This window comes from Sphaerodactylus townsendi, linkage group LG08 (assembly GCF_021028975.2).
Source record: "Sphaerodactylus townsendi isolate TG3544 linkage group LG08, MPM_Stown_v2.3, whole genome shotgun sequence".
Lineage (NCBI taxonomy): Eukaryota > Metazoa > Chordata > Lepidosauria > Squamata > Sphaerodactylidae > Sphaerodactylus > Sphaerodactylus townsendi.
In genome coordinates, this window is record NC_059432.1 from 24,613,327 (window position 1) to 24,629,595 (window position 16,269).

Here is a 16,269-nt window from a genome sequence, read left to right on the forward strand (position 1 = left end):
AACGCACCATCTCTTAAAGGCAATTGAGCCTCCCCCTCACCTTCTAACAGCAGCCTCAGGTGAATGGGCATGAGGGCTTCAGAATGAGCCAACTCTTAAAGGCAATTGAGCCTGCCTCCCCCACCTCCTGCCACCACCCACTCTCTGCCTGCTGCCAGGGACACCTACCCCCCCCCCCTTGCCTACCTAGATCTGGCCCTGCCTGCTAGGTCACCAAACACATTTGCTATAATTCCCCCCCCCCCAAAAAAAACCCACTCTATAGAAATGAATGAATGGTAAAAATGATGAAAGCCAGCCCAAGTAACACCAGTTAATGTAATTAAGTACATAGGCAACTCCTTGCTTCCCTAGGATCAGATGCGTCTTATCCCTGCAATATTATGTTTCCTAGTTATTTTTAATTATTTAGCAACCAGGCATCTGCCAAGGTCATCAGGAAAGAATGGTGGGAGTTGAGGTAGGAAGTGATTAAGGCAAGGAGCAAAAAAGATTTCTGCAGAGGCCAGGTCAAGAGAAGGATGGAGTCTCGCTTTTCTGTCCATCTTTTATTTTAGGCTAAACATGCGTCTATTTGATTTCGCTTGACCTTCTCATTGTATAGCAGCTTTGCTTCCTCACCCCTTTCTTTAAGCCTTCTCTCTGCCTTTTTAATGAGCTACTGCTATTCTTTAACTTCTTTTTCACTGTCAGTTTCGTTTTCTTGGGTAGTTCTGTGGGGGTTGCATTTTGTCCACTGAATGCAATGTTCTCAGTTTTATTAATCCCCCCTCCTGGTCTCTTCCAATTTGTATGGCAGAGAATTCTTTTCATCCTGAGAACTCTAGACTATGCTAGCAGTAGATTACCGTTTGACCCTTATGATGCTGAGACATATGGGAAAATTTATTGGTGAAGTATTAGTAAGCAATAGTCTTCAAAAATAAATTCTCACTGCAGCACAGGAAAGTGAGCAACTGAAGAAGTGCCCTGAAACACAAATCTTTGACAAGGGGCTGGGGTTGCTAATTATTTCTTTGCTCCCAGACCAACCTGTGTCTTTCGTCTTTTGCCTAAACCGTTACTTCCACATTTAGACAGATAATGGTTTGTATTTATTTGCAGTTGTTCATATTTAAATGTAGTTTCCTAAATTAAAAAGTGTGTGGGGATGGCAATGGAAAATTCTGACTCTGTCTTTCTTTGCAATCCAGTCACAGCTGATTTAGGACAATCCTGTCGGGTTTTCAAGGCGAGAGACTGTTTGGAGAGGGTTTGCCATTGCCTCTCTCTGTGACACCCTAGTATCCCTCAGAGTCTCCCATCCAAATCCAAGGTCAGGGTTGAGAATTGTGACTGGCTCAGGGTCACCCAGCAGCCTTCTATTGTGTGAGCGGATTTGAACGTGGACCTAGTCCAGCTTAATCACTACACCATTCTCATTTTCAAATCATTCATTGATCAAGGTGTAGATTAAGGCTGCGGTCATGTGCACATTTATTGGGAAATGAACTTGACTGGAGAAAGTGAGAATTACTTCTGAGTAAACATGCCCAGGATCAGACCAATATTGGCTTGCTATAAAAGCCATTCCATACAGACTAGTTTTTCTACAAAAAACTGCACTAGCTGGGTGTAAGAAACTTTGAAGCATGCATTTAACACACCGTGCAGATGTGCACAAAGTTGGTTTCATGCAAGGGAGATATACACTTGTCATTTGTTGAAAGTGTGAAGTGGTTTAAAGATGTACATTAATAAATCACTTTTTTGCTTACTTAGAATAAATATGACCTCTTTATTCCGTACTCCTAATGTAGATTAAAATTCTTAATCCAGAAGTATACATGAAACAGATGGGAGATCCCCCGTGTTGCCAGCATTTAACCACGATAGGGTGTTTAAAGCTGTAACATCTCCTTTCAGTGCTTCTTCGGCCTCTGGGGGTGGACTTTGTCAAGCCTGTGGAATGGGAAATGGCAAATGCCTTCCTTCTACTTTGGCAAATTACACACTGAAGTTGGGGACTGCGTGACAAAAATCGTGCTCCTAAGCTTTGCAAAGTCAGAGTAAGCTTGGCATGTTCCTAGGGACTTGACCATTTCTCTTCTGCTACTCAACTGTGGGTATAGGTCTATGAGTACTCATAAAAACATATTGGTGACTAGCCAATGAATGTGTATAACATTTTATGTGGTGTTTGAGTGACCGTGACAAATGGATCAGAACATGATTATGACTAGCTGCTTTATTTGGTTGCCTGTGCCAAAAAGGATCTGCTTCCAGCTTACCAGGAAGGGAAGATCGGAGACTCTTAAACTGGAGAATGTAGGGTTTTTCCCTGGTGTCTTCCTCTGGATCAGCTTGTTGTTGTGTACTGAATTACTTAGTACAGGCATGTGAGGCTAAGTAAGTAGATAGTAAAAATGTCTGTGTGCTGGTCAACTTTGTTGGCATATTTGCAGGCTGAATCAGTACATTGTTTGCTTGGCTTTTTGTGAAATAATACTACAGAGTCACACACTTATATACAAATAAGATACTTTCAAATATTTATCGGTGGGTGTAATTAATGGCTGGTTCAAAGCTGTCCAGTGAAAGTAAAAATGTTTTTATATCATTTCCTCCAACTGTGTCCCTGTTTCAGCCCTCTAGTAGGAAGGGAGAGAAAACACTCCCCTCCACCTCCTGCATTAATTGCCTTTTTAAAGAAAGGCGGACCCCCCCCCCAGGAATCAGTTGTCAGAATTCAAATCAGAGTGACTTGACAGCTGTCATTCTTCAAATCCAGTGCCCGACCATCAGTCTTTCCACTTGTTGAATGCCCATGGAATACCCTGAATAATGTACCTTTCCTGACTGCGGCAATAGGTGGGCGATGCCAACGCGTCTCGACTGCCTCCCGCCGCCCCCCCCCCCCCCCCGTAGATAAAAACACAATCGATTAGCTGTCGATTAGCAGGACTCGACTGAGCGCCGGTGGGCCAGGCGCCGGGAGCGCGCGTGGGTTACCCAGGGATAGCCGCCCCAGACGGTGTCCTCGCGTAACCCTCCTCTCGGTAAAAACCGCCAATATGTAGCCCTGGCCTTATAAAGGCAAAAGGCACCCGGCCTTCCTGAGGGGCGCGCGCGAGGCAACGGTCGGCGCCCCCACCCCAGGCTCCCCGCAGGCTCCGATTCCCTCCCCTGCCGCCGTATCTTTGGCCGCAGGCAGCCTGCCAGATAAACCCGAAGCGGGCGTCTCTCTCCCTGTGTGTGTGTGTGTGTGTGTGTGTCTTTACAGCCCGCTTCCGCCTCGGTTGCCTCCAGTTGGCGTTGTCTCTCCCCACCCCCACCCCCCGCGGGCCGCAACGGCGGTCTCGGCGAGTCCATGTCGCCGCTTGCGCCTGGCCCCGCGTCCTCTTGCCCCGAGTCAAGCCCGCATAGGAGACCCTTTGTCTGGGAAGGGCCAGGCAGGGGAGAGCGCTTCGGGAGCGGGTGGCGTCGCCTCGCGATTGGGCGAGCCTTTTCTGGAGCAGCCCCCGGTCTCCCTGCCCTCCCTCCTTCCCCCTCATAATATTGGCGAGGCATGCCCAGCACGTCCCTCGTGTTGGCAGGCAGGGCTTCGCTGTGCTGCTGCTGCTGGTGGTGCTGGTGCTGGTGCTGCTGCTTTTAAAACACCATGACAATCATACTCCAAAAGCAGCGTGAAGAAGTGCTCTACTGTGGAGGGTTCTTCTGCAGGAGGAAGCAAGATGGCTACCTTGTGGGTTTTGCGATGAGGAATGCAGCGCCTCATTAAACCCGACTTTCAGAGGGGGGGAAGGTTATTTGTCCCTCCTTCCTCGCTTAACCCTCTTTTGCCGTTTTTGTTTTGATTCCGGGGACTTGAACGTCTAAAGTCTCCATCAGTTCCTTTTTTTTTTTTTGGCAAGAAGAACCTTTATGGTGGTGTTTTAAGTCTTCTAACGTTACCAAAAAAAGAGAGAGAAAGAGACTGCTTTGCAAATCATTTTCTTATCCACACAGACTTATTTTTCAATTTGATGTTTTTCTTTAGGTGCTAACTGAAAACAAAAGGCCTCAGAGAAGGAAGCAAAGAGTTCGAAAGGTAATAGCATCGTTGCTTTATTAATGACAATATGCCCCAGGCCGTTTTAAAAACACTGCTGCCTTGCTGAGGAATAGAAAGTAAAAGTGTGCAGACTGTAAAGGCATTGTGTTCCCCAGATTTTTATATATCTTTGTGCCTGATTTTTTGAAAAAGCATGCTGACATTTGTTTTCCCCTCTGTATGGTATAGTGTGTTTGTGTAGAGATTTAACTCCTTGTGCGTAAGACGGCAGGTTACAGTCTGGCTGCTCTTGAAAATGACGGATGCCACCCTTCATTCATGAATTGGCACACTGTTGTTAGTGCGCATGGGTTCAAGCTGTGTCAGAAGTGTTAGCTCTTGGATGCTGTATTAAAGATGGAGTATTCAAACTTGTTATATTAAAATATAAATTGCTTTTTGTTTCTTCACATTGGCTGGATTGGTCTTAAATGACAGCAGTGTATGCTTTAGGCTGATTATTTTCATTGTTTAATGGATGTTGGACTGAAAGCATTTCTAAATTCAATGGACATTTTTAAAAGGTTGCTATGAGGGAGCTGCTGAAATGAAAACGAAGGATGAAATCTTCATGTGTATGTTCGGGGATTCTCAGGAACACGTAACTGGTCCCTATAAATGGCAGCCCTCTTCTCTTCGGCAAGGCGGGGAATCCCTGTGCACGTATAGAGGAAATCCCTGCTAAGAATGGGGATTCCCCATCTCATAGTAGAGAATGAGGCCCCTCCCACTTTTTGTCAGAACTACGAGTGTCATTGGAGCCTTCCAGAGTTCTGGATCATGGCCGGTGTTTTTACAGTTATGTGCCTGATGTGAAAAGGTATAGTATGTGTGTTGGTGATACTTTTGCTGGTTTTTATTTTTTCCCTGTGATATTGGCATAAACCTGCGTTCTGTGATGTAGCCCTGGCGTAGCTAATGGTATGCGGCATTTTGAGTCGGAGCACTAGGCTAGAAACTAAGTGAATGAACGGATCTTTTTGAGTCGGCACTATCTGGTGCAAATGGTGGAAATGTTAACATGTCTATGTTGTTTGTGGCTCGTTGATTAAAAATTGGATGTATGATGTGTTAGATAAATGTCAAGATAACTATGCAAAAGTCTGCTTTGAAACCTGCCCCCCAAAATGTTTATAGAAAATGAAAGAACCTTAAATTCTACTGAAATATGAGGTTTACTGCCTGACCCTGTCCATGTTTATGCGCAAGTAAGTCCTGTTGGTTTCATTTTGAGCAAATTAGTGTCGAAGACTGCCGTCCTGTACACACTTGACTGTGTTTACACTTCTAGTTGCAACAAGGGCAGCAAAGTATACTGAAGTTTCCCTGAAACTAATGCATAACTTTTAACATGGTAAAGAACCATGCCAATGATTTTCCAAATGCTCACATTTGGCTCTAAGATACTTGATTGGTTTACTTTTGAGACAATGGCCTTTTATTAAGTTGGCATGTTACATTTAGTTTTTGTTCTTAAGGTACAATTCTTGTTCGGATTCTTGGTTCTAACAATGTCAGTTAGATCTATTTCTGAGTTATTTCTGAGTGAACGGTGTATGGATTCCAATATACCCATTAAACCTCCATTGTGCTCTTGAATTGTTTTCATTCATTTTCATGCACATAGAAATAATTTCTTGAGGGATTGTGCTTGTTTAATGACGGTCTTGTACTAGGTCATGATGGCATTTTATCTCCGTATACTAATAATTCACTTTGGGCTTGAGCTGGAAGGATGCAATCCAGCTTTATGAAAGTGAGTGACAGCATTGGGATTTTTATCAGTTGTGTATTCAGATTAGGCTTTGTGCATATTTGTTTCATAGTTCCCTACAACAATGTTTGTGGAACAGTTTTACACCTGTCAGGGGGTGGTATGCTCATACTCTTATACAGCCTTGAACTGTGTATTAATGCATCTGGAACAATGCTTTAAATTGACTTAATAATGTACATAAGAACAAGCCAGCTGGATCAGACCAGAGTCCATCTAGTCCAGCTCTCTGCTACTCGCAGTGGCCCACCAGGTGCCTTTGGGAGCTCAAATGCAAGATGTGAAAGCAGTGGCCTTCTGCGGCTGTTGCTTCCGAGCACCTGGTCTGTTAAGGCATTCACAATTTCAGATCAAGGAGGATCAAGATTGGTAGCCATAGATCGACTTCCCCTCCATAAATCTGTCCAAGCCCTTTTTAAAGCTTTCCAGGTTAGTGGCCATCACCGCCTCCTGTGGCAGCATATTCCAAACACCAATCACACGTTGCGTGAAAAAATGTTTCCTTTTATTAGCCCTTATTCTTCCCCCCAGCATTTTCAATGAATGCCCCCTGGTTCTAGTATTGTGAGAAAGAGAGAAAAATTTCTCTCTGACAACATTTTCTACCCCGTGCATGATTTTATAGACTTCAATCATATCCCCCCTCAGCCGTCTCCTCTCCAAACTAAAGAGTCCTAAATGCTGCAGCCTGTCCTCATAAGGAAGGTGCTCCAATCCCTCAATCATCCTCGTTGCCCTTCTCTGCACTTTTTCTATCTCTTCAATATCCTTTTTGAGATGTGGCAACCAAAACTGTACTCCAAGTGCGGTCGCACCACTGCTTTATATAAGGGCATGACAATCTTTGCAGTTTTATTATCAATTCCTTTACTAATTATGTAGATTGGAATCCCTATTTACTTAAGATTGTTTTCATAAGAAACCTTCATGACAGGTCATATTATGTTAGCTTTCTTGGAGGCAATGACAGGTCATATTATGTTAGCTTTCTTGGAGGCAGTGGCAGTTGGACATCCTGGTAGTTTCATTTACTTGGGTTATGGTAGCGCAGCTGAGTCAATATGACAAGGTGGAAAGAGATCATAAATACATGAGGATAATGAGTAAATGGACAGTCAGGTTTACATTTCACTGGCTATGCATTGATATTTGGTGGGTTTAATAAGTCTTAGAGTGTGCTTATAAGCCTTACAGTTATTAGTTTGAAGATACATACCTGTTTTATGAATCTTTCTACCTGGCTAAAACAATAGCTTTTTAATAGTAATGATATGTGTGTCGATTAGATGTTTCTCTCAATCTCTCTTGCTGTCAAATCACAACTGACTCATGGTGACCCTGTAGGCTCTTACATAGGTGTCAAACTCGCGGCCCTCCAGATGTTATGGACCACAGTTCCCATCATCCCCTGCCAGCTGGCAGGGGATAATGGGAACTGTAGTCCATAACATCTGGTGGGCCACGAGTTTGACACCTGTGCGAGGCAAGAGACTAACAGAGGTGGTTTGCCATTGCATGATTCAGTGTAGCAAATAATCAAATAAATAAATAACTCTTAGACTTCCTTGGGGGTCTCAGGACTGACCCTGCTTAGCTTTTGATTTGACAAGATTGGGCAAGCCTGGACTATCCAACTCTGGGACAGATTTCTTATATATAAGCTTTTATCTTCTCTTTTATTATTTTGAGGTACAGTATATGGAAAACATGGAGTAAAATGTAACAAACTAGAGGCAAGGTGAAAACAAGTATAATTGGCTCGTTACTAGACTCAAATGTGTACAGCAGACTGGAGTATGACAGCGGCCAGTCGCTTGCAGTGGGGATTCCAGCCACCTCGACTTAAGCAAGGCTGAGCTCATCGATGTCTCCTGTCTGATATGTGTCAAGGTCTGTCTCAAGGCAGGCTTCTTAAGTAAGGTGAGCATCCAGAACCATGATCTGGCATGGTGCGAAGTGTTTAAAGAGTAGGACTAGGACTGTGATGGCGAACCTGTGGCACTCCAGATGTTATGGACTACAATTCCCCTGCCAGCATGGCCAATTGGCCATGTTGGCAGGGTCTGATGGGAGTTGTAGTCCATAACATCTGGAGTGCCACAGGTTTGCCACCACTGGACTAGGATTTGGGAGATCTGGTTTGAATCCCCACTTGGCCATAGGAGCTTGCTGGGTGATACTCACTCAGCTTAACCTATTTCACTGGATTAGGTGAGAATCATATACACTACCCTGAGCTCCTTGGAGAAAGAACAGGATATATATGTATTCAGTAAATACTATTGCTGGAACCCCATGTTGCATTTTATCCACGGTTTTGTTATTAGGAATGAAAGTGTTGTTAGATTGTCTTAGTTTGTTACGTTGGCTATATACTGGCATCTGGTTTCATGCAGAACCGTCTGTGTTCTGATAATCGCTTGGGAATTCACAAGCACTTAGTGTGTTTAATGGTCGGATTGAAAAGCTTGCTGGGTGTGGATGATGTATGTTGTTGCTGGTGTTCTTGTTTTCTGCGTGTGATAGGATCCCTATCTTTTGTGCATGCACCTCTGCATGAGGTTCATGAAATAAACATGTTCAACAAGCTCCAAAGCCTAATAACACAACCTTCCTCCAATAAAACAGCCATCATTAAAGTAATAACCCATAGTAAAATTCATAAATCAACAGAGAAACCAAAGTTAATAAGAGCTAATAAACAGAACAGGCATGAACAAAAGAGCAAACTAAAGGCCCCCAGTTAACAGGCCATTGTTAATAACGTTAGTGTTAATGTACCTCCAGTTGGTCTGTTTTGTTAATGTCACTACCAATGAGAATGTCCTCTCTGGTAAGCAGTTGCTGATCAGTGAAGGGGCAGGGCATGTAGGCAAGGATCTTTGCTGCTGCTATGAAGGGCTGGGCAGGTTTATATGGTAGAAGGCAATCCTTGTAGAGTTGTTTAGGACTTCAGAGGTCCCCAACAACCTGAGATGTGTCTGGAAACAAATACCTCTTGGCCCCAACTCTTCTGGCATGTCATACTGGGAAATGGGCCCAAGCTTTCCCAGGGAATCTGGGAGTCTGCACATAGTTTTCTCATTAAGGTTTATCATCTGAGACAGTTTCCATATTTCTCTTCATTGTGTGTTTAGAATGCTTGATTCTTATGCCTTATATTAAAGTTTGTTCATGGCCTTGAGGGAAACATGTAGTATATAGTATACACCTGGATTGAATTCCTAGAAATGAGCTTTTAATAATTTGTTCGTTGAACGCATGCCCAGAGCAAATTGGAAGGGGATTTTTCTTCATCCAGCTGTTTGACGTACAATTCCTTCCAGCAGTTCTTTTGTCTAAATGGTAAAAACAGGGCAGAGCAGTGTTACAGTGCCTCAGCTTTGAAAGGCTTGAGTTCCAGTTTTACGTGAACTATAAAAACAGTAGGTAATGCCTTTGGGCAGCAAGTAGGTTGTTTGCAGGCCTAATTTGCCCAACTGCAAAATGGCAGATATAATAATGATGTTTCTCTTAAGAAGACTGTGAGTGTAAAATATTTTGCACGTGGGGTAAGTAGTGGATCTGAAAAACAGAACAGAGGCCATTACACACTAATGATTCCCTGTGGGTTTGTACTATTTCATTCTAAAAAATTTTTCCTACCACGATGTCAGGAGATCAATTACTCACTCTCTTTTCCCTGCTTTCCCTTCACTTTTTTCCTGACATCTGTTGTGGGGCAGCAATTACTCTCTGCTAAGGATTCAGCTTTTGATGGCCCGGGTTTCTGCCTAGTACTTATGACATTGATCATGTGGGCGTGGCTTTTTAAATTTGTGTGCAGTTGAATGAATGCATCTGCATGGCTCTGAAGCTACACACATGCGTTGATTGCTGGTGCAGGCGCATGAAGAGAGCCGAATAAGGCCCCCTCCTTTCCGAGCAGAGGGAAAGGGTATCATCATGGGTGGGGAAAAGTGGGGAGAGATGAGTAAAACGAACCTGAGGCAGCCAAGGCGCACTCACAGAGGTTCGGATTCCTGGTGAATTGGAGAAAAAGGTTATGATTTGCCCAAATTGGAAAGATCCGTGCTTTTGCCCATCAAAAGCACAGCAACATTGGGACTGTTGCGTTAGTGAAAATCACACTCGGATAATGTAGTGAATATGTTGCATAACAAAAAATCTGCCCCAACGAGAGGATAGGCTTGCCATGTGGAGAAACCTTGTGTATAAATGTCCAAAAGTTCCTTCCTAAGGTTGGTATGAGCCTTCAAGTTTAAAACTTTCCAATAAAAACATGGAAGGATATTATTTACATAAGCTTGTTTTTTTCAAAAAGCTAATAATTTTTGTACCATACAGGTAATTTACCTGTAAGTGAACAAACTGCTAAATATTAAATGATGGCTTAATTAGTTATTCTGTAAGTAAATAGCAGCATAACTGAAAGGTTACGTTGTCAGACTTTCCTGGGTTCAGCGCTATGAGAAGGAAGAAAAAAATATGCAGGTTTTCTTTCCAAGTCTTCGTTCAGAGCTTAAGAAGAGGAGAGTTTGGATTTATACCCCACTTTTCTCAACCGTAAGGAGTCTCAAAGCAGCTTACAATCATCTCTCCCCCAGTAGACACACTATGAAATAGTGGAGCTTTAGAGAGTTCTGGGAAAATTGTGACTAGCCGAAGGCCGCCCAGCAGGCTTCATGTGTAGGAATAGGAAATCAAACCGGGTTCTCTGGATTAGAGTCCATCTCTCTTAACTGCTACACCAGTGTTTTCCAACCTTTTTGACGGTACTCTTGACCTCACTCTTCGTATCTCACAGTACCCCTGCCATCCTCCCCCAACCTTCCCCTCCCAGTTCCCCTGCTTGCCACCCCCCACCTTCCCCTCCCAGGGTGAAGGGAAGCATGGGGGTGAGGGGGGGGAAGTGGCTGCTGACCTTGCGGCAGGCCTTGCCCCCTGGGCCAGCTCCGTATCCTTGCTGGTGACAGTGGGAGACACCGCAAAAGTGAGGAGGGCCGGTAGCATTGCTGCGGTACCCTTGGGACATGTTCACGCCACCCCAGGGTACCATGGAACCCTGGTTGGGAATCACTGTGCTACACCATGCTACCTCGCAAAGTTTTATTGAGAGCTGTGCTTGGTTTTAGTGAGTGAAACAAGTAGAAGAGTTTCTACTAAGCCAGTGCTGTTTGAAGAAAACACCAACTGCTGTTGTGTTTTCTTTAGGTAAGAGAAATTCCTTTTACTTGGTGTGAGTGTGGAAGAACAACACTAATTATGAGAGGCGAGCAAAGTTAAGTATCTTCTGAATAAGTAAAAGTTGGGAAGTGTTCTAATATCTTCCAAGCAAAAAAGATACGAATCAGGGTCTCTTCCTTCCCTTCCCCCTTGTAAAATGAAATTTTTGTTGCATGATTTATTGGAGCGTATTTAAAAGTTATGGCACATAAAGTATGCTACCTTGTGTAGACCTGCACATCTACAAGGATGTAGGTAAGGGTTTTTTTCCCCCAGGTTCAACCCCCCCTATTACATATCCGAAGCTCCGCCCTGTTTGTGTTTTTTGTTTTTTCCAGTTTTTGGAACTAACGGTACCACAATTTCAGGGATTTTGGGGGAGACTCTCCTGATGATCCCACACAGGTTTGGTGAGGTTTGGCTCAGGGGGTCCAAAGTTATGGACTCCCAAAGGGGGTGTCCCATCCCCCATTGTTTCCGAGAGCTAATAGAAGATGGGGGCTACACCTTTGAGGGTCCATAACTTTGGACCCCTTGAACCAAACTTCACCAAACCTGGGTGATCATCAGGAGAGTCTCCTAAAGATACCCTGAAAGTTTGGTGCTGCTAGCTTAACAATTGCACCCCTGACAGCAGGCACCCCCCAAATTTCCCCAGATTCTCCTTTTAAATCCACCCCCTTCGACATGAATTTAAAGGGAGAATCTGAGGTCCCCAGTTTAAACATTGAAAGTGATGCTGTTTCAGGGTGGGGGATAATCCACCCCAAAACAGCATCACTTTCAATGTTGTTTTAACTGGGGGCCCCAGATTCTCCCTTTAAGGTGAATTTAAAAGGAGAATCTGGGCTCCCTAGTTTAAACACCATTGAAAGTGATGCTGATTGGGGGTGGATTCCAACATCACAATGGCCGCCCGGGCCAGGGGGGCGGGGGCTCAAAACTCAGATTTTGCACTGGGCTCCATTTTCCCTAGCCACGCCTCTGCCCAGAGGAGAGGGTAGAAGGGACTGCTAGCAGGCTGCCATCTGGGAGCCCAGCCGGTGGGGAGGCTGGGGGGCAGGGCAGGGCAGGGGAGTCTGCTGTCCCTGGCCTCGGAGTTTTGCACTTAACTTGCTGCCGTAAATTGTGCAGGGCTTCCACTGAATAAATCCTATGATGGTGCTTAGGGGTACTGAGAGTTGTTGTGCCTTTGTTACCAAAATGATGTTCGCAATATACTGGTGTTATAGTAGACTCCCTTGAACTTCCAATAAGAAGTGTGAATGGTGGTGTAACATGAAATCAATCTGAATTTGTCCATTATTCCGCTACATTCACCCATGGGAAATCATGCTCTTGGAGATCTCTAACCAAAGCACTGGGCAAGTGTCTAACTTTGGAATAACATTATCTTAGACACATAATGTCCCAGAGTATGGTTTTGTGGATCTCAAGGAGGTCAGCGGGGAACGGCTAAACTAGCCCATCACAACAGTCTATAATATAATGTTTGGGAAAACCCAGTTTATTCTGTCTGTGCCTCTCCTCATGGTTTTGCTAAACTTCTCAATCCAATACGAAAGCATTTCGGAGTTCTATCTGATAAATGAATACAAATAGATCTGTTTACTTTTTTTCTAGAGTGATTTATTAATATGAATAGTATGTCACCTATCTGGTGATAACAGGAACCTGTTTTCCCTGGGTTCATTATATATTTATTATACGGATAATATTCTTACTATATTGCCAGGGTGTGAGATACTTTTCATATTACTTTTGTGTATATGTTTGTCTGGAGAAAGTGGCATTGCATATGGTTGTGAGACTTGCCTGCATAAGAGAACTTTTAAGAACCATTTGGAATGGAAGTGTCCTGCCCTTTCATTATGGACATGGCTGCAGACTGCAAAGTTGGTTGTCTTTCATCTACCAGATCTAAATCAGCGCTGACCGTAATCCCATGTTTAAGTTACAGGCGAGTTAGAAATTAGTTCTCATTGTCACATTCTCACTCAATGGATTTCCAGCTGCTTTTCACCTTTCCTTCATTCTATGGAACTATTTTAGTTCTTTCCTTGTTTCAGATCAGCAATAACTATTCGACAGTTTCTTACTGTGTGCAGCACACTTTGCTGCATCTAAAATATGTGAATATTTGCTGCATGACAAGTAGTTTATCATCATGGGGGAAAACTTTGGGATCCGGTACCTTTTCGGCCTCTCACTGATGTCCGTTGACTGCCTTTGAGTCTAAGAACTTTCAGATCATATTTAAGGTAGCATTGACACAATTAACGAGAGGGGAAAGGGCATTGCATGGCATGCTCAGTTTTAATGATTCAAGTCAGCCTGCCATCTACATCTGCAGAGGCTCTGACAAGTACACGCCAGATAGAAGAATAATCTATTTGCTCTGTTTCAGGATTTGATGGAACTTCACCAATAAAGGCTTTTGGCGCTCGCAACCAGAGTTTTGCTGTAAGGCTACCATATGCTTGCTTCTCTGCAGCCGAGGTGGTGTGGTTTCAATCAGTGTGTTGCTTTAACACAAATGAGAAAGTGTATACTGATGGATGTGGGACCATCTGCACAACAGTTCTGGAATCTGGTCTTTTCCCTGTGTGCAGATGTGGGAATGAGCGCTACCTCGCTGCCACTTCAACTCTCAAACTGATGAAATATGCCATGGGTGCCTGATCATGCCTGCAAGTGAAATTTCCCTGCAGCTCTTGGAGAATCTCAGTTGTGATGACTGGCTGTAAATTTTCAGCAGGTCTTCTCTGTTGCTGTCCTTCTCTGTTGCTGTTTTGTGGCTCTGGCACTTGTGTTCTCCCAACATTTTTTGGGAGGTGGATTATTCTCATAAGCAGTTGTGAGAACAGTAAACCTATCTATGCCAAATTGCTCTGAGGCAGAGCTAGTTTAATCGTCTAGGTAACGGCACATTGAGTGAAATATTAATATAGTAATCTTGTTCTGGTTTTTATTCCACCTCTGGACCAAGGTGCCTCACTTCGTCTGTTTCTTTAGAAAGAAAGATTTGGGTAGATTACAACAAAAGTTACCAGCCAGGTTTGTTTTGTTTTTAATTAGCCTCCCTCCCTCTAGAACTCATCTGAGTTGTGGTTTAAATGAAGAACTGCAGACTTCTAGGAAGTCTTCTTCCCTGGTCATGTAAAGGCAGTTCTTACTTAACATAGGTCACTGTCCAAGTGGCTTTTTACAAGCGTACTTGGAGAGTTGTGAAGTTCAGTGGCCTTGGATCATCTTCCAGTTAACTTTCAGAAGCCTCATTGACCCAGATTGGGTGCAAAGGAATAGGAGTGTGCCATGTTAGCTCCTGACTGACAGCACTGCAGGAAACCTTTGGCGTAGCAAAGTTTGTAAGCATGCCCTGGCCTCCTGCCTTCATTGTGCTTCTTCATTGCTATCACTTTTGCATAGTAAAATAACCTACTATTCTGTTTTTTAAAAAGCCCAATTAACTCTTATTCCAGATGTAAACATTTCTAGACATTTTTTCCTGTCTAGAAGTCCCTGGGTGGTGTTCCTATTTTATATTTTAAAGAACTGATAGGTACTGATTATGAAGATTTCTCTCCTGTGACAGGCATTTGGCTGGCTGGCTTTATAAGTGACTTTACAGCCATGTCAGGAGCATTAGCCAGCAATTGGAAAAGGCTAGACTAGTCCTGATGATTGAGATGAGTTCCAGAAGCCCAGCAATTCTCATAAGCAATTTTGACTTCTAAAAAATTTGCCTTGCTCCCCATCTAATACCTAACAGTTATTTTCTAGGTGGTACAGAAGGAAGAGATGAAGGATTTTTCTGGTAGGTTCCCTTTGATCTTTGATAACTGGTATCATTACTTGAATTTGGTCAGCTTTCTTGTTTGTCTGTGTTGTAGATGTCATGTAACTGCATAGCTTTGACCTGTTTCTCTTAAACCAAATCAACTTAGACATTGGCTCTACAAAATGTTTGCCTATTTTGTAATAGGTCTATGTTATAACAGCGTAGGCTAATACCCTCAGTTAATTTTTTAAAATCTGCCATCTTTATGATATTGTGATTGTTGCTAAATTACATGGTTGGTGAATGGGTATGCCTTTCACAGCCTGGCCCCAAGTGTCTTTGTTTTTAGAAAAATATCTGAGAAGTTAATTGGTTTATCAGATAGGACCTTCTCAGTCGTGGCACCAAGACTTTGGAATTCCCTCCCCTTGTCTGTCTCCCTCTGTCATTGGCTTCTGCCACCATATGAAGACTTTTGGTTTGGTGTGTTCTTGCGTAACTCTTGCTAGTCTTCCTCTCTTTCTGTGTGCTTACATTATGTTTGTTTAATTATTGTAAATATTTCATATTTGTATATTTTAAATGCTTTTCAATGTCTGAAATGTTTTAATATTCCCTCTCTGGGGACCTTTAATGGTTTAAATAATAATAAATAAATAGTGCCTTGATTACAGCCCGTGTGTGTTGGGGAGGAGATTGCTTTGATTTGAACATGTTGCCAGCGTGATCAGGGTTTTCACACAATATTATCGAGGCAAGTTAAATGTGTAGTAGTATAGTTTGTGTACATGTAGCTTGCAGTGTATATAGGCATGTTCAGAGCTGCTGAGCTTAATTCAGCAATCTCGTCTAAAAAAAGGTTAGCTGGAAGTAGAGTTGTTTTAGTTGTAGTCTGGTTGGCTACTTTTTAGCAGGGTTGAGCTGGAGGTTAACTATTCACAAAAGTGGTACAGTTCACTTTCCAAGTGACATGTTTACAAGGCTCTGTGTAAACCTAGGGGATGTCCTTTTAAGGTTAGGTATTATTTTGGAGAGCCTTGTGGGCATTATTTTTATTTATTTAATTTTATTTTTAAATTTTCTTTGACTTGATATCCCACCAGGTTCAAGGCTGCTAACAGTATTCATGGGACTTCAGGTTGCTCTTCTTGGAAGGGTTGGGATCAGTGGGGAGCAATTCTGTAGGATTGGCAGCTGTTTGTGCACATCAGGCAAGGGAGAAAAGAAAAAAGCCATGCAGCAGTGGAACTACGGTTGCTTAAAGGCAGCTACATCCTCCTGATATGGCTCTCTCCCTTAGACTAGACAGGCTGCAGTTGGCTGCCAGTTGTCACCTGTTGATCTCCTCCTTCCTTTAAATCAGGCTGGGATTTTGCTAGGTATGCTGATCATGTATGGTGCAAAGTGCCTGTGAGC

At 43.3% G+C, this 16,269-nt stretch overlaps 1 protein-coding gene across 1 annotated transcript in view; it reads left to right on the forward strand.

Annotated features, from left to right (window-relative positions):
• The window catches only part of TET1 (tet methylcytosine dioxygenase 1), a 102,021-nt gene that overhangs the window by 27,753 nt on the left and 57,999 nt on the right, over positions 1 to 16,269 (forward strand). The window contains exon 3 of the mRNA XM_048505953.1: positions 4,019 to 4,069. Coding sequence (XP_048361910.1) covers positions 4,019 to 4,069 — 51 coding nt within the window. The remainder of the gene's footprint in view (positions 1 to 4,018; positions 4,070 to 16,269) is intronic.